General features: G+C 40.0%; 1 protein-coding gene and 1 long non-coding RNA gene across 18 annotated transcripts in view; one reads left to right on the top strand and one right to left on the bottom strand.

The window, feature by feature from the left end:
• Positions 1-25,212, top strand: part of NFIB (nuclear factor I B) — a 313,063-nt gene that overhangs the window by 212,752 nt on the left and 75,099 nt on the right. For 13 of the 16 annotated variants that reach the window (XM_053298137.1, XM_053298135.1, XM_053298136.1 and 10 more), the window contains one exon: positions 22,895-23,023. The exons of 2 other annotated variants lie outside the window; for them this stretch is intronic. In XM_053298137.1, coding sequence (XP_053154112.1) covers positions 22,895-23,023 — 129 coding nt within the window. Of the gene's footprint in view, positions 1-5,532; positions 6,203-22,894; positions 23,024-25,212 lie in introns of those variants that run through there. One more of the 16 variants, XM_053298147.1, reaches the window with a different exon arrangement.
• The window catches only part of LOC128345750 (uncharacterized), a 60,868-nt gene that overhangs the window by 23,424 nt on the left and 12,232 nt on the right, over positions 1-25,212 (bottom strand). Inside the window, exon 4 of one of the 2 annotated variants that reach the window (XR_008316626.1) lies at positions 5,725-5,855. The exons of the other annotated variant lie outside the window; for it this stretch is intronic. This is a non-coding gene — a long non-coding RNA (uncharacterized LOC128345750). Of the gene's footprint in view, positions 1-5,724; positions 5,856-25,212 lie in introns of those variants that run through there. 2 annotated transcript variants of the gene reach the window in all.

Raw genomic sequence — 25,212 nt, 5'->3', positions numbered from 1 at the left:
TAGGGGGAACCTTGTGGTTGAGATAAGGTTCAGAATGGTTCCGAGCCAAATCAAAGCCCGGTCCTTCGCCCTCCTGTGGGCATACCTCCTATGAGATTGAGCCACATAGGGGATACCCACACTTTAGTTCAATTCCTCATTGCCGGTTTTGTAATTATATAACAGAGTGGCCCTAGTTTCCTCAAATTACACATGTTGTGTCATTATTTGGGTCTGGGTTTGCAATGATCTATATCTATGGGCATGATTCAGCATTTTAAAATAACATTAAACATTTTACACTCTGGGATACTACACATGCCCTACAGTGTAAAATGGGTGATGGCAGACACCCGCACTGCTGCAGGGCTCTAAATCACCTGGCAACGCTGCTGTATAAGAAAGAAGGTACTGCTGACTTTTGCACAATCACACGTCGCACACTGCTTCCATTATCCCTAGTGGAAGCATTGCCCAATGTGAGGTGCCAGTACCACTCTCTTGCAGAACAGCATTGCTAGGTGATTTAGAGCACCCGTGGCACAGGCAGGTCTGCAGTGCATGGCCCATGTGCCGAGGGACATGTCAGGCAGTGGGAATTAAAGTTTCTAAGCTTTGACTAGATTGTTTTGAATTGTGCCCATTCTAGTTTTTATATTTTAGCTTTTGTCCATTGAATGTTATGTTCCGGTTTGCTCTTTTAAAATTTGTGCTGTGCTACAGAAAAGTATATGGACTATCAGAATGTGTGTTCTGTGGTTAAAAAAGAAGAAGCACTCTTTCTATTTTTTTTTTCATAGAAAAGAACTTAGATGGAACCAATGACCATATTTTATCCTCATTTTCCTTCTCTTTATCTCATGATCCAAGTTACCCAATCTACCAATTGTAAATAAAAACACTAGAAAGCTGTTCTCACTAGCAGCCTAGCCTGGGCTAGGCTGCTCATGTGGAGCGCTGGGGTCTGCCCAGATCCCGGCACTCCCGCCCAGCCTAACCCCACTTCTGAGCCTGGCTCTTAGCCAAGGTTAAGGGTGCATGTGCACCTTTAACCCAGCTGCTGGATCTGTGTATCTCCTCAGTCTTCACGCAGCTTGAGGAGACACAGAGATGGGTGCCTAGCGTTCCTGTATGGTGGGGGAATCTCCCAAGGCACCATACTCACCGCTCAGTGCTTTGTGGGATATGTGGAGGCTGGGAAAATAAGTCCCGGCCTCTGTTGATCCACACTGCCAGGAGCAGCAAGGATAGTGATCCACACTGCTCCTGGTAGCGGAGATTGTGTGTCCGTGCAGTCTGCACACTGAAGACATTCAGAGCGATTGAACCCTGCCTTCCCCCGTCTGCCCTCCCTGCCAATTAGTATTGGTCATGGGAAGGGCCGCTATACCTAGTTCATACATTCATAAATAACACTTATTGTGCATGAGTGCTTTTTTCAGATTTATATTAGTTAGTTATTTTTGAGTAATTTTCTCTTAGTGTAATATTCAGAATATAGCTTTTGTAGTTTATAAGACTTGTGTAGTACTTTTAAAGTGAACATTATTATACTATATATTGCAGTTGTCATAGCATCTACAAAGGTTCTTTTTTTGTTTTCCCCAGATATCTATTTATCTCTCTCCTTTTGTACCTTAAACAGTGCCCCCCACACTTGATCTCTCCAAATGTTATTTTCACAGTTTAAGCAAACCCTACATTCTAAACTGTTATTTTTGCAGCCAATGAAAATAATGTGAAAATACGTCCAAATAAATGTTTGTTAAGCAGGATTCTATTTGGGTTTATTCTGACATTCTTTTTGCTCTCCAGTATTAATTTAGAATGCCATTTGTTTTGTTTTGCATTTTGTTCTGAATTTTCTATAAAGCAGGCAACATTTATTTAGCTGTCTCTTTTTAGACATAAATTTGCAAGCACCAGAATGCTAGGCTTCTTTTTCAAAAGGTTCCTCTGTGCATTGGTGGTCTTAATATCCTGAACGTTCTCTGGGGCTGTTCAAATGTTCCCCTCCCCCTTCCCATACAAGCACTAAGATTAGGAGTTATCCTAGAAGTCATATACTTCTTCCTTGTTCCTCTTCCTCTCACCACATTTAGTGATTGCTGTACCAGGAACTCCCACTGCTATCTCAATGATGGAACTTCATTATTCTAGAGGTAGAAAACATTATAGAAAGGGATTTAACATCCAGGGTTAGAGACAATCCCAATCCCAAATCCAGCCCAGATGTACACATAGGAGGGGAGCAGGGAAGAAGCTGTCATCTGAACCCTATCTCGCTTGCAAGGGAGAATGGGGTGGGGTGCTAATATATAAACAGGCCCTCTATTATGCTGACAAGGTCTTTTATTATCAATTTCATGAAAGTCACCTAATACGTGCAATTGAATAAGAAGGAAAATCTTAAGTTCCTTCTCATGGTGGTCTCTGCATAGTTCTAGTTGTGGAGTGCAGAGTTCTGTGGTGCTTAAGCTTTGGTGGCCTTCGCTTAAGGAGAAAACATGTGTCAGTATATTCATGAGCATAGTAGAGCAGCCCATTTAAGGGGCTGGGGATAGCTATGTTGTTTTTTCCTCTCTTTATTAGGCAGTTTCAAATACAGACTCATGTTCTTTGTTCAGGATCTTAGTACTATTTTGTACATAGTCTTTCTTATCAATATTTAGCATTAGCTTATAGTAATGATAGTGTTAATGTTGTTGCATAGATCATTTGTGGTGGTATTAGGTTGTTTCTTTCTGCATTGCTATGCATTTCTGGTGGTTACTGAATTGATACGCATTCATCTTCCTTTAGATTAAGTGAGGTTTCTCATTCCACTTTGCCTTTCTTAGACCTAAATGCATATACCTTCTGTTGTTATGCTTCAAGGAAGAGCATACCTTTCATTATTAAATTGACTGCCAGGCTAGCATATTCTGAATGCACAAACAGGTCTCTCCAATGTTCATTAGAAGAAAGGCCTTTTGGGATAGACCAGATAATTGTCTTTCAGACAAAAACTTGTTCCATGGTGTGATCAGAATAGGCTTTTCTGGATCTCCAGAATTTCAGAAGCAGATGTCTTTGTTGTCATGATCAGACACTATTGCGGTCTGATTTTTGTGGCAGCACCAAGGAATATGGCTTTAATGCTCTGAGTTGGTAAGTACCAAGGAATCTGCTCCAATTTGTTCCCAGGGATCATCATGGCTCCAAGGGATCTTCTTACTAGTTATGCATCTTTAAGTTTCAAGCTCTTCTCAGATTCAGAGTTACTGGAATTTGTGGAGGCTTTGGTTCTGCTTTCCTCTGACCTCAGGCATAAGGGTAGGAAGAAGCTGCACTTGCGAAGGGTCTCCATGCGAGAGGACTTGGTACCATCACAAAGGAGAATGAAGAAACACTATTGATCAAATTGCTGCTTTCTTGAGATTCTGAGGCTAGTGGCAGAAGATGAGGTCCTTTGTAACCTCAGTTTCCAACATCCAGTGCCATAAGTGTATGGTCATACAGTAATGGCAGGCACAGCTTTTCTAGAAGGTTCCTGAAGCCAGCAGCACCTGAGATCTTTGCTCCACAAGTATGAATATGCAGAACCACAATTATTGGTAAGTAATTCTTTTTTAAAAAAATGATGACACTTTTATGACAATTGGGGGAGACAATGGTATTTTGTGAATTAAAAAAATGTATTTCATGAATTTAAACTTCACCTTTTTAAAATGAGAAAGTTATTAACTTTAGCCTTTTGTTTAATATGTCATTAGATTTCCTGAGTCATGATACTTTTTTTAAGCCCAGCTGTGTACAAAAAAAGCACATAACAGGCATTGGGTCTGTTAATTACTTTAGAATATGCACTCAGACCTTAAAATAATCCTAAATTTAACTGATTTCTAGTGGTATATGTAAGTACATGGCAGGAACATAAGAGTCACATTACCATATTTTGAAAAAAGCATAGAGCTTCGTGAGAAAATTAGTGTGAAAACTTTGCAGTTCATTTAGTAGGAAGAAACTATCCAAATGCACCAAATGAAAAAACAGTTCAGATTTTGTCAGTGAACTTTTAACACACAAGAATGTTACAGTAATAGAACCCAGTCTGGAGATCCATGAAAAGCAGTACTGTTTCTGCCCATGAAATACCTTTCACCAGTTTGAACCAATTGTGTCTCTTTGAGGTCAAATTGCAATTACTATATTCTGTCAAAGGATGTAATACACATTTTGACCAGGATCCCAGAAGCTGCTAGTGGGTGCTAAAGCCTTGTATAAATTCCTGCCATCTTAGACAAGGGATAATGGCAACCACATCCAAGCACATTACTCTCTGCACCCCTGTAGTGGCTTGACAACAAATAGAAAGTTGTGCTTAGGCACCACCATTTCAAGCAGTGATGCTGTAAGTTCTAGTTCAGCAGTTCGGAGATGGTACAAAGGGACCAATCAGATTTCACTTGAAAGCTCTGATCTGGCCTTTCAGTATGAGTAAATTTTCGCTTTACTTAAAGGCCAGACTGCACTCAGACTGTTCATTCCTGTGTGCCTGTTTGATTACTCAGTGCTTGCTTTGTTCCTAGACTACCAGCCCTGACATTCTAACTTTCAACTGCTGCTACCTATCAGGGTGTCATTCCCAACATATAGGGGACCGTTTGAATGGCCACCAAGAATCTGCAATTAGAGAATGAAAAGGATGCATGCACAGAAGAACTTGCTTGTTCCTTAGGAGTTGTTTGGATCCTGGTCCACAATAAAAATAACACTCAAGCTGTGGCATGATAATGAAAAGGAATAGTTAAGCATTCCAAATATTATGTTGGATATTCTGTATTGTTTACACCAGGGGTAAATAACCGTGGCTCTCCAGCAGTTGTTGAACTACAACTCCCATCATCCCCAGGTACAGGGTTGCCTATACCTGATATATATATCATCCTATCCAACCTCATGTAATAATGAAGTAGTTGAGATGCTATTTAGACATTTATAGTGAATATGTGAGAGCAATTTTTAAAAAAAACACACAATTGCCCTAATGAAAGCAAAACTTTGCTTCAAAAAGGGAATCATTTAAAATATAACAGGTTGCATGTAGAACTATTAAAAGAAAAACAATTGGCATTGAAAAGAATCTCAGTGTTAAAAGAAATGAATAAAAAGTTACCGAAAGTTAGGTTAAAACTATGTATTTTCCCAAGAGAGAGAGAGATGTTTATTCGGTCACTGACCAGCAAATTTTCCCAAGAGTAGAAAAGAGTAGTATGATGCTTTTACTTAAGGATAGTACAGATAATGTGGCGGTGTTAACATTAGCCAACATCTAGACTAGAACTGCGGTAGTGCAATAGTGCTAAATTCCACACTAAGTGGGGAGGGGGACCATTTTTTATGACCTTTCTTTCCCTCTGGAGCCCACTGTGTCATACAAATATGTCCCTGAGGGTTGTCTGCACTAGTCTGGATGATGACTGTTGTATTTTATGCAAGTTTTAATACTGAAAAAGATGTGTTTGTAACTGTATATTAAGGTGTATAATTAAATGAATTTTACTTTTACAGTTTCCTCATCATGTTCAGTTCCCTATAGTTCTCCTGCATTCCATGGCAACCAACCAACAGAACCACAGCTTTACATTAAAACAGAAGCTCTTGGATCCCCTTCACCCGTTCTTCACATACCCTCTGCTGGACCTCCTTGTGATGAGGAGCATGTATCTTCTGCTGGATATCCTTCTGGAACATTGCCAACTTTTGCTATCTCTCCATCTTCTGGACTCGCTTTTTCAGGAATTCCTTTAATTACGGGGCCATCTCCTGATGGATCTTTCCTCATTAGACCAGCTTCACATGGTTATTCTAAAATGGATATCTTAATTTCTGAACTAAGAGAATTAAAAGAAGAGGTAGGTAGTGCTGTTCAGGAACTGAAAACCATAACTGGCCAGCTAGGCCACTTGCTCGCCTACACAGGACAGAACTCAAAGGTAACTCTGAAGTCACCTACTGAGGGATAAGCAGTTTTTTCATGGATAAACAGTCTCCATTTGATAAATGCATTTATTCTGTAATGGTTATCTTATTGAATACCCATTAATTGTGTTATTATATATTCAGTATCACAAGCATGGATAAGAGCTTATTTGAAAAGGGATATACATGTCCTTTTAGCAAATTATATTGTTGTAAATATTTAATATGTTGCAATATATGTTAATAAAGGTATGCATTCCTTATACAATAGAGTTTATTGGGTTTTTATTTGAAGTATATGCAGAAGCTAATGCTTGCAGTATTTTTCTCCTTCTCATTTATCTTATGCTTGCTTATTCAGTCATAGGAATACTCATCAATATTCCTAAGCCAAGAATCAATCTTGCTGCCAGCAAATAAAATACGTTTTAAAGGAAAGCTGTTTATTGCACTTTACCTTCCTAATACTCTTGGCAGCATCCTTTTCAAAGGTAGGCACTTATGGTATCAATGGCATTTCAGTGAGAACCTTATATAACAGGTGCATAAAATCCAGTTTTCATTTCACTTACTAGTGCAACCCTCAGTTATTTCAAAAGCATTAGGTTTCTACCTTTATGCAGTTGTTACTGATGTAACAATCACAGGTTAGGCAATGCTGATTTTTTAAAATTACTTGATTCTCATTCAACTTAAACTGATATGAAAGTGAAGTTAGATTTGGCTGTAGGAAATCAGAGATTTAAAGCCAAATAATTTATACACCAATGAAGACATTTGCTAACTGGTAGTTGTATTTTGAATACAGGAAAAATTATGGCCTAATTTATTTTAGAGGAAATTAGTGGACTTAGTTACCTTTATAAAACAAAACTAAGGAATTATAAGAAGGTCATATTAAAAAGTCTGATGTTTACCCAAGATCATATCTTAGTACTCTAGTTAAATTACTCTGGAATAACTAGCACCTCCTGGATTAATTCTGTCGTTAATCAATATAGACTGGAATTCTTCACTCAGAAATATAAATTTTACAGTATGGGGGAAAGTACTCTCCTTTTCACACTAAGTATCCTATGAGTTGATACATGAATTTCATAAAAGCAGGCTAATATTAAATGAAGGTGGCCAGCAACATCTCTTCCATAAAGGTAGCAGTACTTTGATTTCAATACGCAAAGGGAACCTCGGAGATTTCATCCACAGTGAGATCTTTGTACCCCAAATGTCAATGCATCACAGGGAAGTGAGATCTAATTCCAGTTCTCACAGTACAGCATCATCAGGGAATGAAGAAGCACAAGGCACCTATTTCCATATGGACTGATTGCCAGGAAATTTAGGACCAACAAAAGGAAGCACTTTTCCACACAATGTATAATTAACCTGTAGAATTCTCATGTAACACTAGAACCAGGGGTCATCCCATGAAACTGATTACCAAGAAATGTAGGGCCGACAAAAAAAGGAAGTATTTTTTCATGGAACCTATAGAATTCTCTGCCAACAAGATGTGGTAACAGCCACTGGCCTGGATGACTTTAAAAGAGGCTTAGACAAATTTATGGAAGGGACAGGTTTATCTATCGCTGCTATAGGCTACTTCATTCATTCAATTTCAATTTCTATACCACCCTTCCAAAAATGGCTCAGGGCAGTTTACACAGAGAAATAACAGAAAAAAGAAAAAAGACTATAAAAATGGAACTTCCAGCCTCAGAGGCAATAGGCCTCTGAATACCAGGTGCTGGGGGAGCCTGCAAGAGAGAGGGCACACCTTCACCTCTTCCCTATGGACATCCCAGAGGCATCTGCTGGGCCACTGTGTAAAACAGGATGCTGGACTAGATAGGCCTTGATCCAGAAGGGCTGTTTTTATGTTCATATGCAACCTATTTCCATATGAACTGGCTTTTGCTGTGAACATAATGGGATGATTGTGATAGTACCAAAGTTTGGGAGTGGGTGGGTTTGGAACAAAATCCCCAATTTGGGAAACAGTGAGTTATATGCTGAGTCCAGCCCACTCCAGAATGCCAGCCTGGCTCATAATGAAACCTTGTTCTCCCCATGTGCCCCTTCTTTCCCCAAAATTTACTCTTGTAATGCGGAGTGCTGACCGCCAGAAGAACTAGCATCAGAGGTCTCATTGGACACTCAATTTCTTGCTCATGTTCACTGCACTGGAAACTCCTTAGTATGGTTATGAGTGTCCATTGTCACTGGTGCGAATGGGGAATGTAGTTTTCCGGTACATCCTGATTCAGGTTCAGCTGGGAGCCATTGTCAAATTATATTCCATATTCTCCCCAGTGTCAGTGCATGACTCTTAGCATAGCTGGGAGCATCGGTTGTTGCTGGGAAACTTGAGAAATGTAGTTTACAATGCCTCACAGCAGAATCCATCTCATAATACACTATCTCATTTTCTTCACTAGTTTGTTTGTTTGTTTTTTAGTTTTATAAGGCACCCAAGGCAGTTTACAAAAGTTAAAATCCAGTAAAACTTCATAAAAAACATATTTAAAACCTTAAAATAAGTTAAACAGTAAAAACCATAAAACACACACACAAACCCAAAAAGCACCGCCATATATATATATTTTTTAAAAAGACAAACAGCAGCAATAGAACTGAGAGACTTGGGAGTTCCTAAGGGGTAAAAGCCTAACCAAATAAAAAGGTTTTTAGTTTTTTAAAAGCAACCAAAGATGTCTAAGAGCGGACATTCACTGGGAGAGCATGAGGGCAGCAAGGCCCTGTCCCGCATGCATGACAATTTAGCCTCTCTCAGCATCGGCACACAGAGCAAAGGCCCATCTGATGACCTCTTTGGGTGGGCAGAAACCCTTGGGAGCAGGTGGTCTTTCAGGTATTCAGGGCCCAAACCATTAAGAGCTTTAAAGGTAATAACCAGCATCTTGAATTGAATAGGGAAACAAATTTGCAGCCAGTGCAGTACTTTCAAAATAGGTGTATAATTCTCTGAGCTAGCAGTTCAGATTACGAGTACCGTATTTTATGGACTATAAGACTCACTTTTTTCCTTGAAAAATATCCGCCAAAATTCAGGAGCGTCTTATATGTTTTAACAGTTTAATATGTTAAAACTCTGAAAAACTGGATTAAAATTAAGGTGCGTCTTATATTCTGTAGCGTCTTATAGTCCGTAAAATACGGTAATTTTTTAAAAAAAATAGTACTCAAAGAGACTAACTTTTAAACTTCTTATCTCATAACTGACTCCATATCTTACTGATTATTGGTGAAACAGATGTCACTTCCAGTTACCGATGGATGTATTGATGTGGATCTAGCTGTATCTAACTCCTTGCTTAAGACATGTTTAATTTTTCTTAATTTTAAATATCAGAGGTTATTTGTACAAACGAAGTTGACTCCTACCTTCAAACCATTTATCCATCTATCTCAGTGTTGTCTGCTCAGACAACCTATGGTTTTGCAGAGTATCCTGTGGTTTTTGTTTTCTTTTGTCTTTTAGTATGGGGACTTTTTTCACCCTTATTTGCCATAAAGCTAATAGCAGTTTCAGGTGTGTGTATGTGTGGAAAGAGAAAGAGAGACCTCTCACTGAGAGTCTCATTGAGCTAAAAGCTCCTCCTCAACACATCACAAAAGCATTTTAAGTTTGTTGCTCCATTTCTCAACAGAAATCTTAATTTTGTAATCGTCACTCATTCATAGTGGGCCATGCTCCTGATCACTCAGAGCCGTCAATCTACTCATTGTTTATTTTCAGGTGGCAGTACTTTGGGGCATTAATATTATTGACATAATATTGCTTACGGTGGTACTATCCAAACATGTGAAATATATATTTGCTCTCAATAACTATGGCCTTCACTATTACTTTACTCTTGTTCTTTGTCCACCACTGTACTCATCCTGAACTAACTGTTTAAACAAACAAACAACCAGAGTTGACCCATATCTAATTTTGTGCAATGAATGTTTATTACTTCTATTTTTTAAATTTAAATCTATAGATATGAAACTTTTCCCACAAAGAGAATTGTTAGTATAGTAATAGCAAAGAAAACATTTTGACACAATTCAGCACATAATTAGGCCTTCTTAAGCCCATTTATCTATCTATCTATCTATCTGTCTATCTATCACATTTATATACTGCCCAAGCTTTCATCATTGATTTTATTGTCTGATATACTGACTAATGAAGCACTGATGCAACAGGAGAACCATCAGTGCGTCTCAAAGGTTCAACTAACTGAGCTCCACTGCTGACTTAGCAGTGGGACAAATTTTGAAGACTTCCCCAAGAAGCACTCTATAACTCCTTAACATATATCCCTGAGGGCCACACAGTCCTCAGAGACATATTTTCAGGTGACACAGAGGACTTCCAAGGGAAGGGGAGGTCATTGAAATTTCCCCGCACACACTTCTGAACTCTTCAGAAACACTGGTGCATCCCAAGATGTTGACCCAATGGACTTAAGTGTGCCTAACTGTGTTGGATTCTGAACTATGTCTAAATATGGTACTATAAATTCCTCAAAATGACAAGTGAGATATATTTTGCAGTTTTCTAATTCTTATCATCAGGTTTAAATAATGATCTCACTTGATTGATTTTGTGCTGTAGACCAAAATTACTTAGATTCTTAGTACTAATAAATAAGATGCTGCACTGAGCAGTTTTTCAACCTAGAAGCACTATGAATCTCAATTATATACCAGTTCTTAATGGACAAATAGTATATATGTTTGGCTTTTAAAATTAAATTTCCTTAGAGTCTCCAAAACTTTTTTTTTAAAGTTCTGTCTCTGTTGGTTACAAAATCATTTGAAGAAATGACTATTTGATGTAATCCAAAACACATTTCTGAAGTTTATACATCTAATAACCCATTGTTAGTGTTCAGTAGGATTTTGCAATCAGATGTTATAAGAGCACACTGCAGAATGATGTTGGTAATACAGTTGTACTATACAAATAGAATAGAAACAATAAGATGAATGTTTTTATGCTTGTCTTAGAAGCCAGTGATGAGTGCTCTGAGAAGATATTTTCAAAGCATATTGATCGCTCACTGTCCTCACATTTACAAAACATTGGGGTAAAGCCCATAGTTATGAAGGCAAAATGGAGAAAAGTAAAGGTAAAGTTGTGCCCTTGAGTCGGTGTTGACTCCTGGCACTCACAGAGCCCTGTGGTTTCCTTTGGTAGAATACAGGAGGCATTTACCATTGCCTTCTCCCGTGTAGTGTAATGGTGCCTTTCAGCACCTTCCTATATCACTGCTGCGCAATATAGGTGAAGGGGCCCATATATTGCAAAGATCCCTTTGAAACAGCAACACATGTGAGTGTGCTTGAGGCACAGAGACATTTTGCTCCCATTTGGGTGGAAAACGGACCTCCTCAGAGTGTTTGGGGGCAGTTTTTGCCACCACCTTCATTATCTCCAAGTGCAGCACGTGTGTGTGTGTGTGTGTGTGTGTGAGAGAGAGAGAGAGAGAGAGAGAGAGAGAGAGAGAAAATGAAGTTGTATACACAGTGACCTTATTGTAGCTAAACTGGTCCCCTAGCCTGAACAAAATCTGACTTTTAAAATTCACTTACTTTGTGCCGGTTCGAATCTATTACATGAATACACTTTTATGAAAGGACAGTAACTGACATATCTTCTAGAAACATATAGAGATATTTGTTGCTCTCCATATATTTGCTCTGTTGCTCTTCATACTTTGGAAATTCATTCCTTGGCAACTCACCAATACCTGACCATTTTCTGAAAATGCTACATAATAGACATGTATGAGAGGACTTCAGTTCCTAGCGTTTAAGTCAGTATGGGCTAATTTTCCATCTACAGTAATTTGTATTATAATTAAGATTTTATCCTGATTTTTAAAAAAATAACAGTTTCATTGTTAAAAGGATTGTTTGCTCTTTCATTGCTTGTGATGAAATAGACTAAAAGGAATAAACATGTCAGGCATTTCCTGCAATGTTTGGGGTTGGGTCTATATGCTGAAGTTGTCATTTGCTCATGGCAAGGTTATACAGTATAGCCCTGCTGGCTAAAGTGTTGTACAACAAAAATGAAACTGAATCTAAAGATGAAGATCTGCTTGTACAAGAGTGTGCTTAACTTCTTGCTTTAGAATGTATTATTCTTTATAATAGAACCTCTTGCTCTATTATAGCGCTACATGAAGTCTTGTGCAAGTGTTTGTGGAACAGCTCTAGCATCTGTTTTCTTTCTGTGCATAGTTCCTTGGATCCAACTGCATATCCCTTTCAAAGAATAATTTTCTAAATTAAGTAGAATGAAGATATGACTAATGGAGGTGGCTTTGGCATTTAAGCTGGACTGGGTAGAAGAGATGTAAAGCTATTTGTTTTATGTCTGTGCTACCTTTGCAGCTCTCCTCTTGTAGCATTATAGAAGAGTGAACATGTTGTGTTGCTGTTAAAGCTGTGCAGGTGTCCAATGTACGCAGGTGGATGCTTGAACTCTGCCTAGCACACAAGTTGACTCCAGTAAAGTTCCATTAACAGGTGGCTTGCTGATTGGTGTACCATGTGACATTTATCGAGGGAGCTACTTGGATGGCAGGCTGCTTCATACAGAAGCAGAGGGTCTTTGCTTTTGATGAGGAAATTGCTGAAACTCATGTCTCATTAGTGTTTCCTAAGGTTCTTTGGAAGCAAACAACAGTTTAATTAAAGTCTGACGTAAACACATTTCTGCACACTTTCCCTGCAGCATTTTATCACATTAGAATTGATCAAAATAGTTGCCTTGGGCTGACTTGAACAGATATACATCTGGAGCACCATTTGTGCAAGCTGCCGTTAAGCAGACTACATACGCTATGCTTCACGGCAACTCTCTTTTTTGCTTTCCTTTGTAGATGGAATTACCTTGTTGGGAGATGAGTTGATCTTACCCCCCCCCCATTTGCATAAGCCTTTATCTCTTTGATGTGTGAGTGCTTTCAAATTTATAACATAGTGCAGTCCAGACATGCATATTCTTTACATTTATTGTATTATGCAAGACTAACTTTAGAGCAGCACTGTTAAGCTTTTAATCTAGCCATGCCTGTATTGAATCCTCCCCCCCCCCCAATTCTATGCAAGAACATGTTTGGATATTACTATAATATTCACTTAGAACCATTTGGTTAGAGTTTTGGACACTTACATGCTCTATAAGAGTATTAAGCATTTATTCAAACAATGATGAAGCACAAAGAAGTCTCACTGATAAGAATACTGTTTTCATTCTCTGGTCTCTGAAATGCTATTTTGCTTATATGTTTTGACACATTTGGAACAATTCTATTTTATAGTTGCTCCAGAGTACCATTTGCCTAAGTTGGCTGGCTCAGAAATGCTGCTCTTACTGTATGTGGATGATGCTGTTTCATGCTTGTAAACTCAGGTTGAAGGCTTCTTATTATTAGTACTGGGCCTAATTTAAGTACTAACTTAAGTGTAACTGACCAGTAAAATGTAAGACAAGAAAGAAAGAAAATTTTTTGATAATACATAGAAGGTTGGTAAATGTGCTTTTCAGAACATCAGCAAATGTTGCTGTATTACAGATAACACAAAGTTCTCAAGTGTCACAGCCAACTTGTTTTAGTGAAATCTTTAGTGACTCTTCAAAGTCAGTACTATACCCTTATATTTCTTGTGATATCTATAATGTTGGTCAAAGAGGGGACACTGGAGTCCTCTCTGTAAGCTAGGTAAGTAAGGTTTTTATTCTGATTTGGCTGTATGCTGTGTCTGTTAATTCACTGTGAATATATGATACTGTTGGTTCATACTAAGAGAAATAATCTAAATTTCTTCATAATACAAAGAACATTGCAAACTGCCATGAATATTTCAGTCATTTGGCCTTTGTTGCTTCCAGTTCTGCATGTTAACAATCCAATAATTTTACATATTTCATTATGGTGTGTTGGACATCTTGTCTTTCTTTCTTATAATCCTTACATACATACTGAGTTCTGTTTCAGGGATGTGCCCGAATGGGCTCGGGCAACCACAGGTGGGGTGGGGAGCAGTTTCCTTAAGAAGCAGGTAAGCAAGTCCTTACCTTCTCCGCTGCAGCCCTGCCGCTTTTCCAGGCCCAGTAGCACTCACGCTGCTGTACATTCAAGATGGTGTCCACAATGTGACATCACACACACCCCCTGCAGGATACTGGGAACAGGGAACTTCCTGTCCCCAGCTAGATAACCTAAAGCACAGCTTTATTGGCAGCAGAGATGGCATGGCCATCTCTGTGTGATGGCACCGGGTCGTGGGGTGCAGCAGCAGAGCATGGGAAGGCAGGTAAGACCTTCCCCTCCCCGACTAAAGCACCTGCCTGCTGCCTGATTTGTTATCCTGGGGTCTGGTCTTATGCTCCTCCTCCCCCACCCCTGTCCCTCCTGGGAATTGCTGAGTTGAGTGGGACCTAGTTGGTTGTTGGGCTTGTCTCCCCTCAGGAGCGTAAAGCAAAAATCTCATTATCTGTTTGTTTTGTGTGTGAGTGTTTTGTTCCCCTTACTTAAGCCATGAACTGTGTGTGAGAGAGAAGTAATCTCAATTTGTGTGCATGTGTTTCTTCCGTGTGTGTGTGTGTGTGTGTGTGTGTGTGTGTGAGAGAGAGAGAGAGAGAGAGAGAGAGAGAGAGAGTTACACTTAAAAAAAAAATCATCATCAAAGTATGCCAAAACTGTACAAACTTGTAAGAAATATCCTCCCCATTCCAACAATACAGTATGCCTTCTTGTAAGGAAATTAGTCAGTTCAAACGTATTAAAAGCTTTAAAGACAACTAGCTTAACATGTACGGAGCATCTGCACACTAGTACTTGATTGCTCCCCTCACCTCAGAGATCTCTCCACCCTCACCTGAGTTTCACTCCTGCTCCTCCTCCTACATCCCATTGCTTCCATCCCCCTCATCCCTCTTGGTCACTCCTCCACCCCTTTACTCCATCCCCCTCACTCCTCTTGGTCGTGACTGAAGCGTTGCTGGCACCTATTGGCCAAGCTGCAGAGACCTGCCCACCCTCTATCTCCAGAGACCTGCCCACCCTCACCTGAGCCCTGCTCCTGCTCCTACTCGCAGCAGCAGTTCCTTACCGGGCCGTTCCTTACTGCCGCCACCACAGTGGCTGTTGGTTCCCCTCAGGCCGCTGACAGGCCCAGGCCCAGGCCCATCCCTTGCCTACCTGCCTCCCTCCACCAAAGGCCTCAGTAGCCCCAAACAGCAGCAGTGGTTGACTGGGCCCTTCCTTGCTTCTGCTGCTGCCATGGCCGCTAGTTCCCCTGAGGCTGCTGACAAGCTTGGGCCTGTCTCTCGCTCTTCCTTCTTTCTCTCTTCCCCTCCCTTCTTTCTCTCTCCTCCACTTGCTTTTTGCCTCTATCTTTCTTTCCCTCCCTCCCTCCCTCCCTCTCCTTCCTTCCTCTCTCTCTCTCTCTCTCTCTCTCTCTCTCCTCCCCCTATCCTGAGTCATCTGTTCCTGATGAACAGATCTTGTTCATCTTGTTTCCTCATCTAATTCACACAATGACAACCTCTTTCCTCCTTTGCAGACCCCTCCTCACTATCCTTTGATAGATAGATAGATAGATTACTCTGCTTTACAATCAGGAACATCTTCTGACCAGTAACAGTTTCATTTCAACTGGCCTTAACCATCGGAGGCGCCTCCTCACTATCCACATATAGAATCCCCACTGCCCAATCACCATGGTGCTTCTGCTCTCACATTCTCCTCCCTATCTGCATATGGAATCCCCAATGTGCAATCACGTGCTTCTGCTTGCAAACTCTGGTGAAAGCTGCCACACACGGGATTAGCCACAGGTACGCCTTAGAGAATGATATATATAGATAAGGGGGGAAAATGCTCTAACAAAATAGATCTGTTTTTGGTTTCATTGAGGATACTAAACTTCATATAGCTCTAATCTGGTCTATGTATCTGGTTCCCCCCTCCCCCCCATTAAAAATACTCATGTGTTGTTTTTTGAGAAACAAAATTCTCAAAATGGCTTAAATAGCAAAATATGAGAAAATAGTTTTCTCAAGATGTTTCCCCTTATACTATTTTATTTTGCTTTGTGCTTGTATTTGCTTGATGCCCATTAAAAGACTGTTTCATAGGAAAAAGGAAAATAAAACCCCACCTTTGTGCAAGGAGCAGGTGTTGCTGTTGTTAAGTTGCAGTAAACTTTCAGGGGTGAGGCAAGATGGATGGATTGAAGAAGGGCTGGGGGAAAGGGGAGGGGAAGCAACAGGATCAAGCTGTGGTTTGATATTCTTGTCTGTTTTATTTATCTATTTATTTATTTATTTATTTATTTATTTATTTATTTATATTTAACCGACAAAAATGGTAAATGTAAAGAACTTCAGTGTACAACGTGTACATGTTTTGCTGAATCATACCCATTTTCTTCATGGTATTCCTGCTTTTGTAGCAGAAGCAAAGCAATACACTTCACAAAGTGTTTTACTGGCAGTTTAAGAATAGGCGCAACTATCATCTGGGTTTCAGTGTCCAATATATTCAACTAGTAGGTGAGGCCTGTGGTTGATTGGGCAAGGTCATTTTGCGTAGATTGTACTGATAGAGGCTTTAAATATAGGTTAGAAAAAAAATTTAAATTAACATGCTTGCAAAAGGGAAATAAAAGAACAGTTTGAAATTTGTAGGATTCAACTTTAAATGTTTTTTCATTTTATTTAATAATTTTTATATATGGTAAATGTGAATCTGAGAAAGATCTGCTTCTTTGGGGCATTATTTGGTTTGGGAATTACTGATCTGATTATGGTGAACATATGTTAAGAACAATGACAGTTAAAATCTGCTAGTTATCTTAACAATTTCTTCTAATACAAGCAAAATGATATTTAACCCTTCTCCCCAGCATATTCTAGTGTAAATAGTAGTTCATTCAGTTAATTTCAGTGGCAGGGTTGTTCATGCAAAATTTGATATCTGTAGGTCATTTTGAAGTATTACTGCATTTTCCACAAATTATCCAACATATATAATGGATTAACTATAACCTACACAGTGGCTGTGATCCAACTTTGAGCTAAGTGTTGGGAATCCAAGTGTCTTTCTTCAAATGAGATTTTTATTGCAAGAGAATTCATTGTTGGGATTCAAGTTTGGAATGTAACTATGTTAAATTGTGTATGTTTGTGTTTTATGTATTAGGCATACAGTATTAGATTGAATTGTTAAGGGGCCCCTGCACATGCTGATTTGCCCCTAGCCTCACACACCCCTAGGGACGGCTTGACTGTCATTGGCATGTTCCTTTATTTACAAAGATCCTTGTGCATAGTGGTAGCCGTGTAGCTGTTTTTATATGTTTAGCTCAAAATCTGGAACTTGCAGTATTGTACAGTTTTGACAACCACCAGTTCAGCAATAACATACACAACCACCCCAAGTTAATTTTACATCAGGCATGCCATGGGTTTGGGGCAGGGGCATAGCAAGGTTGGAGTGGGCCCAGAGACAAGATTTTTAAATGGCTCCCCACTCACTGAAGATCAGCTCATGAAGTAAAGAAATCTTAAACGAAGCTGAACAGTGGTAACAAAAAGCATAGTAAAATTTATATATATATAAGTGTGTGTGTGTGTGTGTGTGTGTGTGTGTGTGTGTGTAACCTATATGTGCCACAGAGGATATATGTGGCACATATATCCTATGTGCCACAATAGAACATCATCCTAAATTTTTTTTTAAGGTTTTGTAAATTGTGGACAATGCAAGTCATTTAATGGTACTAGAGAAAGACATGCTGTTCTGGTAGCTCCAGGTCTTAACACCCACATCAGTTTTGAAGGATGAATACAACTGAAGGAAGCTAGGGTGGGTGCACAGCTGGGGGAGTCAGTCGTGTGACTTGCCTCTGGGGCCCCCCCAAGGCAGTGGGCCTCCAGACAACTGTCTCCCCTTGCCCTATTATAGTTACGCCCTGGTTTGGGGGATAAATGGGGAAACCCTGATTATGTTGCACTTCACAGAACATTGAAGGAGCAATAATACTTTTCTGTTTAGAAATAACCATTTTTCTTAAATGACATGCCTATAAATTAGATTTCTAGTCATATGGCAAGTTTCGGTGTAGTAACAATAGTGATAATAAAGCAGTTTAGTCTTCTTAGAGTTCTTCTGTTGAATGTACTTTTACGTAAGATTCCTGTCCCCCAATAACCTAGTAACTTGAGTATGTGTTTTCTCATTAGGAACAAAATTCATTCATGTGAATGCTTGTTTTTGTAAAATTATGTGTATAGCGTAATGAAATATTTGGGTCCCTGGATGAATATTTATTTATTTTTATTACTTAGCTGTTTTTATTTTTTGAGCTAGAATGAAGTCCCATGGTTGAATAAAACAAAAGGCTGTAATGAAAATAAGGAAGCTGGTACCATTTGCAATTTCCATAGAAGCCATACAGCTTATTAGAGAAAGATGTCAATGATTTATTTGCAATAAATTTATGTTTATCATATTTTGTCTCAACTCTTTATCCAGGTATCTCAGGAATACCTACTTCTCAGGGTAGTTGTGAGGATTTAATGGGATGAGGTGATCTCATTATTCTCACAATAGCCCTGTGACACACATTAAGGGAAGAGAGAGTCCGAGAACCTGTGCTTCATAAATGGGCAGGGATTTGAGCTTCAGTATTCTAGCTACTAGCCACCTAATGGCGCAGTGGGGGAGGACCTGCCTATAGAGCAGGAGGCTGTTGGTTTGAATCCTCGCAGGTGTGTTTCCCAGAATATGGGAAACTCCTATATCAGGCAGCGCCCAAATAGGAAGGTGCTGAAAGGCATCATCTCATACTGCACAGTATGGCCATACTGCACAGTATGGCAATGGTAAACCACTCTTGTATTCTACCAAGAAACCGCATGGCTCTGTGGTCGCCAGGAGTCGACAGTCGACACCAACTTGACAGCACAACCTTTATTTCTTTTACTCTAGCTACTAATTCTTCTTTTTTATTTTTAAGTTTAACCATTATTTTTTAAGCCACTTCCATGGAAGAGTCGCAGTATCAAAAGCAATTTTCTCACATGACTTTTAATAGGCATATCTCCCAGTCTTTTGATACCTACCATGCAGACTTTTCTCCCTGGAATAATATTGGAGACACTGTACTCTACACTTTTTAAAAAAGTGTGTGTTCATTCACCCTGAAGATTCTTGGGTCTTTCCAAGAGCTTTTTTTTTTTTTAAGGCTCTGAAAGTATGAGCCAGGAAGATCTCCTGCCAGCTTCCTGTTGCCACCACGCTACATCACCAGTCCCCCAGCTTCTAATACATTGCAAGCCAGAAATATAAACCAGATATAAACCAGCAACACTGCAGGCTTCCAGATATACAGAAGGTCTCACAGCTCCTGGGAATCCTGGGAACTGCACTTCCTTATGGCCCAATTCACTGGGACACTACAGTTCCCAGATTTCCCCATAGCACTGGTGGCCTTATCAATGAGACTTATGCTGCTGTGAGGCTTCCCCTCGATCTCAAGATTAAGTTTGGGAAAAGGGTGGTCTGGAACCAAATCAAACCCAAAGCAACCTAGGCCCAAACCATGTAGGGTTTGGAAACAGCCCTTAATGGACTGCAGTTGAGTTCTCTGTTTGAAAATATTTGGCATAATTACTACTTGCAATATCAATTTAGCCCATTTAATGTTGCCTTCTGGCATCCTGTCCTCTTATTTGTCCAGGCAGGTGTTCAGCAAGGCCTATATTGTGGTTATATGTCCTTACTTCCTCCCTTAGTATGTCGTCAATGTGTATTGTTGGAAGGAAAGGTGATCAATGCTGTTTGGGGCCTCCTTGCTCTAAGGGTGGTGGGTGCATTAACATGATAGCTTAACTTTTCAAGGCACGTATAAGTCCCTCTCACAGCATACTAGTGTGCCTTGCAGGGGTGTAGTTATAATTGAGCAGTTGGGTTCAAAGAACCCGGTTCTACCAGCTCCTGAGGCCCCCCCCCAGCTCCATCCTTCCCTATTTTCTTCATTCTCTTCCTCACTCCAAGGGGCAAACATTTGCCTCTCCAAGAGAGGCAAAAATGGGCCCCCTCACCCCTAGCTACACCCCTGGTGCCTTGACATACATGTTGTGATTCACTGTACAGTAGTTCACTACACTACACTAGTTCTCTCTTCTTCAAACTTTTGCCCTTCACTTTTATTGTCTACAGGCTAGATGCATAGAAGGGTTGGACCATGATGGAAGGAAATGAGACTGTTCTCATTTCTGCCTTTTCTGTCTCTCGTTTGTATTTCTCAACAGTCTCAGATAACCATTCCCGACTGTCAATTATCAACTTCTACAGTAAAAACTTGTTTTGGTTAAGATGTAAGTTGAAATAAGCTAATAGGCCAATACTTTGAACCATCATTGGCACTGATATTATAGAAGGTTTCAAAATATCAATAAATTTGCAGAGAGGAGAAAAACAATATTATATGTATGAAATTATGCGTAAGATGATACTTAATTCTGGAACTTAACAATGATAGAATCAAAAAGCCAAACTAGTGAAATACGTAACTCTTAGGACTGATTTAGGGATGTGCGAAACATTTCGGGTACAAAACGTTTTGTACTCGAAACGGACCATTTTGGGTGTTTTGTAGACAAAACAAAATGCCCATTTTCCAAATCCAAAAGTTTTGTACACAAAACAAAACATCCCTGTTTCGACTACAAAACGTTTTGTTGTTTCAGACCTCCATTTTGTGGTGATCTCTAAGTCAGTCTTCATTTTGTGTTTGACATCACTTTGAATTTCCTGCCCTTCCAGCCTTCCAATCAGTGACCTAAATCATGGGCTGACCTGCTGACAATTCCCTTCTTGTTCCCCATTGGCTCTTTTGCCTCTTGCCACTCTGACACCACATTGGCCAGGGGAAGGGTGGAAGAAGGGGCAAGGGTGGGGTTCTGTTGTTTTTGAGGTGTTCTGATTGTGGATTCTCTGGTAGCATATGAGATTTTCAACGACAAACCATTAATTCACTCTCATATGCTACCAGTGAATCTATACTCAAAACATCTCAGAAACAACAGAACCCAGTACCCCATGCGTTAGCAACCTCTGAGGGTGGTTGGCACCCTATGTGCTCTACACCACCACTCGCTCTGGCCACCCCAGTGCCCCTCAAGTGCAGTTATGGGGCTGATGAAACCTCCGTCATTCCCTATGGGGAAGAACCTTAAAGACACGTAAACTCCATTAAATCTTTAAAAATCATCCCTCTGCCCAATTCCTTTGAAATAATTCTGGCAGCTTCCTTGCCCCCACCAGGCACTACCACCCATCCTACTCTGCTCTGGGCCACCCCTCCCCCCACATGAAGCTATACTTTTGCTGAAACCTCCATTATTCCCTATGGGGAAAAATCTTAAACTTCAAAAATTTACCAAAAATAAGCTCTTTGCCCAATTCCTCTGAAATTTGGGTGGTAGCCATTGGACACCCACCCCTATCCACTAGTTTTGCCATGCGGCCGTTTTTAAAAAATCCAAAACATTTTAGATTTGGATTTTTCAATTTCGAACTAAGAACAAAATTAGGGTGTTTCAAATTGGCTGATTTCAAACAAAGAACAAAATGAGGGTGTTTCGGATTTGGGCCAAAAACAAAACAAAACATACAACCCTAGACTTCATTCATTCATGTTTTGTTTAATTTAAATTCTTCCTTTACACATGCACATATACTCAAGATGACTTACTATTCTGAAAAAACTTTCTGTGGGAAGGTAATACAGAGGGTACACTATACCATCTCATTTATAACATGATGGAGTGGTTTGCTTCAAAGCACCCCCACGTGAAAAATTTAACTTAGCAACGTTTCTTCAATGTTGAAGTTTTATTCTGAGGCATGCAATTGTTCCATAGCTGAAGAACCATCTTCTCCCATATGAACCTGACTATATTTTAATATCTGTGGAGGAGGCCCTTCCCAATGTTCTGCTGATATCTGACATTTTTTGACTGGAAAACAGGAGAGGATCCTGAGTCCGTTCCTAGGAAGGCCTATCTTAGCTTTTTTCCACTGGCTTTTCATCAGCATGTTAAAACATGCTGTGAGGAGAGTTGGTCCTGTGGTAGCAAGCATGACTTGTCCCCTGAGCTAAACAGAGTCCATCCTGGTTGCATATGAAAGGGAGACTAGAAGTGTGAGTACTGTAAGATATTCCCCTCAGAGGATGGAGCCACTCAGGGAAGAGCATCTAGGTTCCAAGTTCCCTCCAAGATAGGGCTGAGAGAGATTCCTGCCTACAACCTTGGAAAAGCTGCTGCCAGTCTGTGAAGACAATACTGAGCTAAATAGACCACTGGTCTGACTCAGTATATGACAGCTTCCTATGTTCCTAACTCCATTGAGCTGCTAGTTGGCTGAGTTTTAATACTTGTTATATTATACTTGTTGCTGCCAAGTTGTCTTTTTAATAGATTGCCTCTTTTATTTGATTTTATTAACTACTGCCATATCTGTAGTTTTAATTTTGTAAGCTACTAGGTGTTGTTTTATTTCAGTAACAGGAAGGTGAGGTATAAATATTTTCAATCTATCAATACAGGAGGCATATATAGACAAACCTCTATCCACAAGAAAGCTGAGGTGACATACATGAACATATACACTGTGTTTTATAGGTCTTGTTCTCTGCTATGAAGTGATTTCTCCTACTGTCCACTGAAGTGGAATTTGTGCCCATTTTGGAAGCAATTGATTTTATCTTACAGTATATCTAGGAAAGATATGCTGTGCCTTTCCTAGATATACTGACTGAGAGCTGCTTAAAGATTATAAGCAGTAACCTTGTATTGCATGTGTGATCTCTGGACTAACATAGCTATGATATTGTATTGCCATTGCAGATATGTCTTCTCCTACAATGAAGAAGCCTGAAAAGCCTTTGTTTAGCACTACATCTCCCCAGGATTCTTCACCAAGACTGGCCACTTTCCAGCATCACCATCCAGGGATCCCAGGAGTTGCACACAGTGGTGAGGATGGAAAAGGGAGGGAAACATATTCAACATTAACTAGTCTTTTCCCTGCCACTGTAATGTGAAAACATTTATTTTAGCCATTATTTATCATTTGGCAAAAAGCAGAGCAAAAAGAATTATGTAGTATTAGTAGGTGACTGGGCAAATAATTTTGCATAGATTACATTGCTAGGAAAATTTAAGAAATGAAATCCAGGAGGCCCTCTAATGTTTGCCCTATATATTTTGAAGAATTTGTTTTTGCTAAACAAACATTATTTAACAATAATGGGGGTAACAGTAGAAACCACAATACTGGTGCTTGACCTAAACAACAATAACAACAACAACAAAAATGGAGTTGTGTTCCTTACCTAACAATCCATTCTCACAATGAGAGTGGATGGAGCAGCCTGTGTGGAGAGAGTGGCTATTTAAACTTTAAACCTCCCTGTGCTTCAGCTGAGAAGCACAGAAAGGTGTAAAGTTTAATAACCTCTTTTCCCACTTCTCAGCTGATGCATGGAGAGGTTTAAAGAAGTGGCTCAAGAGGCGAAAGTGGATGGAGCAGCCTGCGCCTTTTGTGCTGCTTCTTTAAGAGCCCCTGGTGGCGCAGTGGTAAAACTGCCGCCCTGTAACCAGAAGGTTACAAGTTCAATCCTGACCAGGGGCTCAAGGTTGACTCAGCCTTCCATCCTTCCGAGGTCGGTAAAATGAGTACCCAGAATGTTGGGGGCAATATGCTAAATCATTGTAAACTGCTTAGAGAGCTTCTAGCTATAGAGTGGTATATAAATGTAAGTGCTAAATCTCCATGCATGCCAGTTGAGAAGCGGGGAGAGTAGCTATACAGGAAGATGGTCCATTAATCAGCAGAAGCGCTATTCCATTGCCACCTGTATATGTCATAGAAATTTTATTAATGTGCTTACAAAAGGAAAGTAAAAGAACGGTTTGAAATTTTGTAGAATTTTAGCTTCAAACATTATTCATTTTATTTAATAATGGAGAGGAAAGCTGGTCTCGTGGTAGCAAGCATGGTTTGTCCCCTTAGCTAAGCAGGGTTCTCCCTGGTTGCATTTGAATGGAAAACTACATGTGAGCACTGTAAGATATTCCCCTTAGGGGATGGAGCCACTCTGGGAAAAGCAGAAGGTTTCAAGTTCCCTCCCTGGCATCTCCAAGATAGGGCTGAGAGAGATTCCTGCCTGCAGCCCTGGAGAAGCCGCTGCCAGTCTGTGAAGACAATACTGAGCTAGATAGACCAATGGTCTGACTCAGTATATGGCGTCTTCCTATGTTCCTAATAATAATTACTGTGTATGGTAAATTTGAATAATAGTAAATTTGAATCTGAGAAAGATCTTCTGACATGATAGCGTTTTGGGATTACTAATTTGATTATAGAGTGTTTAAATCTGTTGAGAACAATAACGTTTAAAATCAGCTGATTATATTCAGAATATCTGGATTGAGATCCGTCGAGATCCATAAGTATGTTCCTCAGTTCTTTTCTGACCACTGTGGCATTTTACTTACTTACTTACTTACTTATTTATTTATTTATTTATTTATTTACATCCCGCTCTTCCTCCAAGGAGCCCAGAGCGGTGTACTACATACTTAGGTTTCTCCTCACAACAACCCTGTGAAGTAGGTTAGGCTGGGAGAGAAGTGACTGGCCCAGAGTCACCCAGCAAGTATCATGGCTGAATGGGGATTTGAACTTGGGTCTCCCCGGTCCTAGTCCAGCACTCTAACCACTACACCACACTGGCTCGATCTGCTGATCCTATTGTCGGATAAGTTCCTCAGTGAGTTCATCAGATTTCTTCTGGGTTTTTATTTTATTTTAAAGGACGGATGTTTAGTGTATGACCCATTTCTGGATGATGGGCTACATTTGGAGTGTTTTTTTACTTGGCTTGGCTGACAGACTGCGACTGGCTCTTGACTCCAGAATGGACCTGGCTACCCTTCTTTGTGTCCTTTAAGAGGTGCGAGGGCTGTAAAGCCAAACTCTCTCTAAGGACCTCCATGATATGTGCCTTATCTGCTTGGGTGAGGAGCATGATGTGTCGTCCTGTAAAAATTATTTATCATTTTCCAAACATACTAGTAAAAATAGGGTACTTCATCTTCGTGCCACCATTTACGACAAGGTTTCGAGCCCTCGAAAACGCTGCCGAAGTCAACCATGGACC

Source organism: Hemicordylus capensis, chromosome 2 (genome assembly GCF_027244095.1).
Source record: "Hemicordylus capensis ecotype Gifberg chromosome 2, rHemCap1.1.pri, whole genome shotgun sequence".
NCBI classification, from domain to species: domain Eukaryota; kingdom Metazoa; phylum Chordata; class Lepidosauria; order Squamata; family Cordylidae; genus Hemicordylus; species Hemicordylus capensis.
The sequence above is the reverse complement of the archived record's forward strand: the minus strand, read 5'-3'. Positions and strand labels throughout refer to the sequence as shown.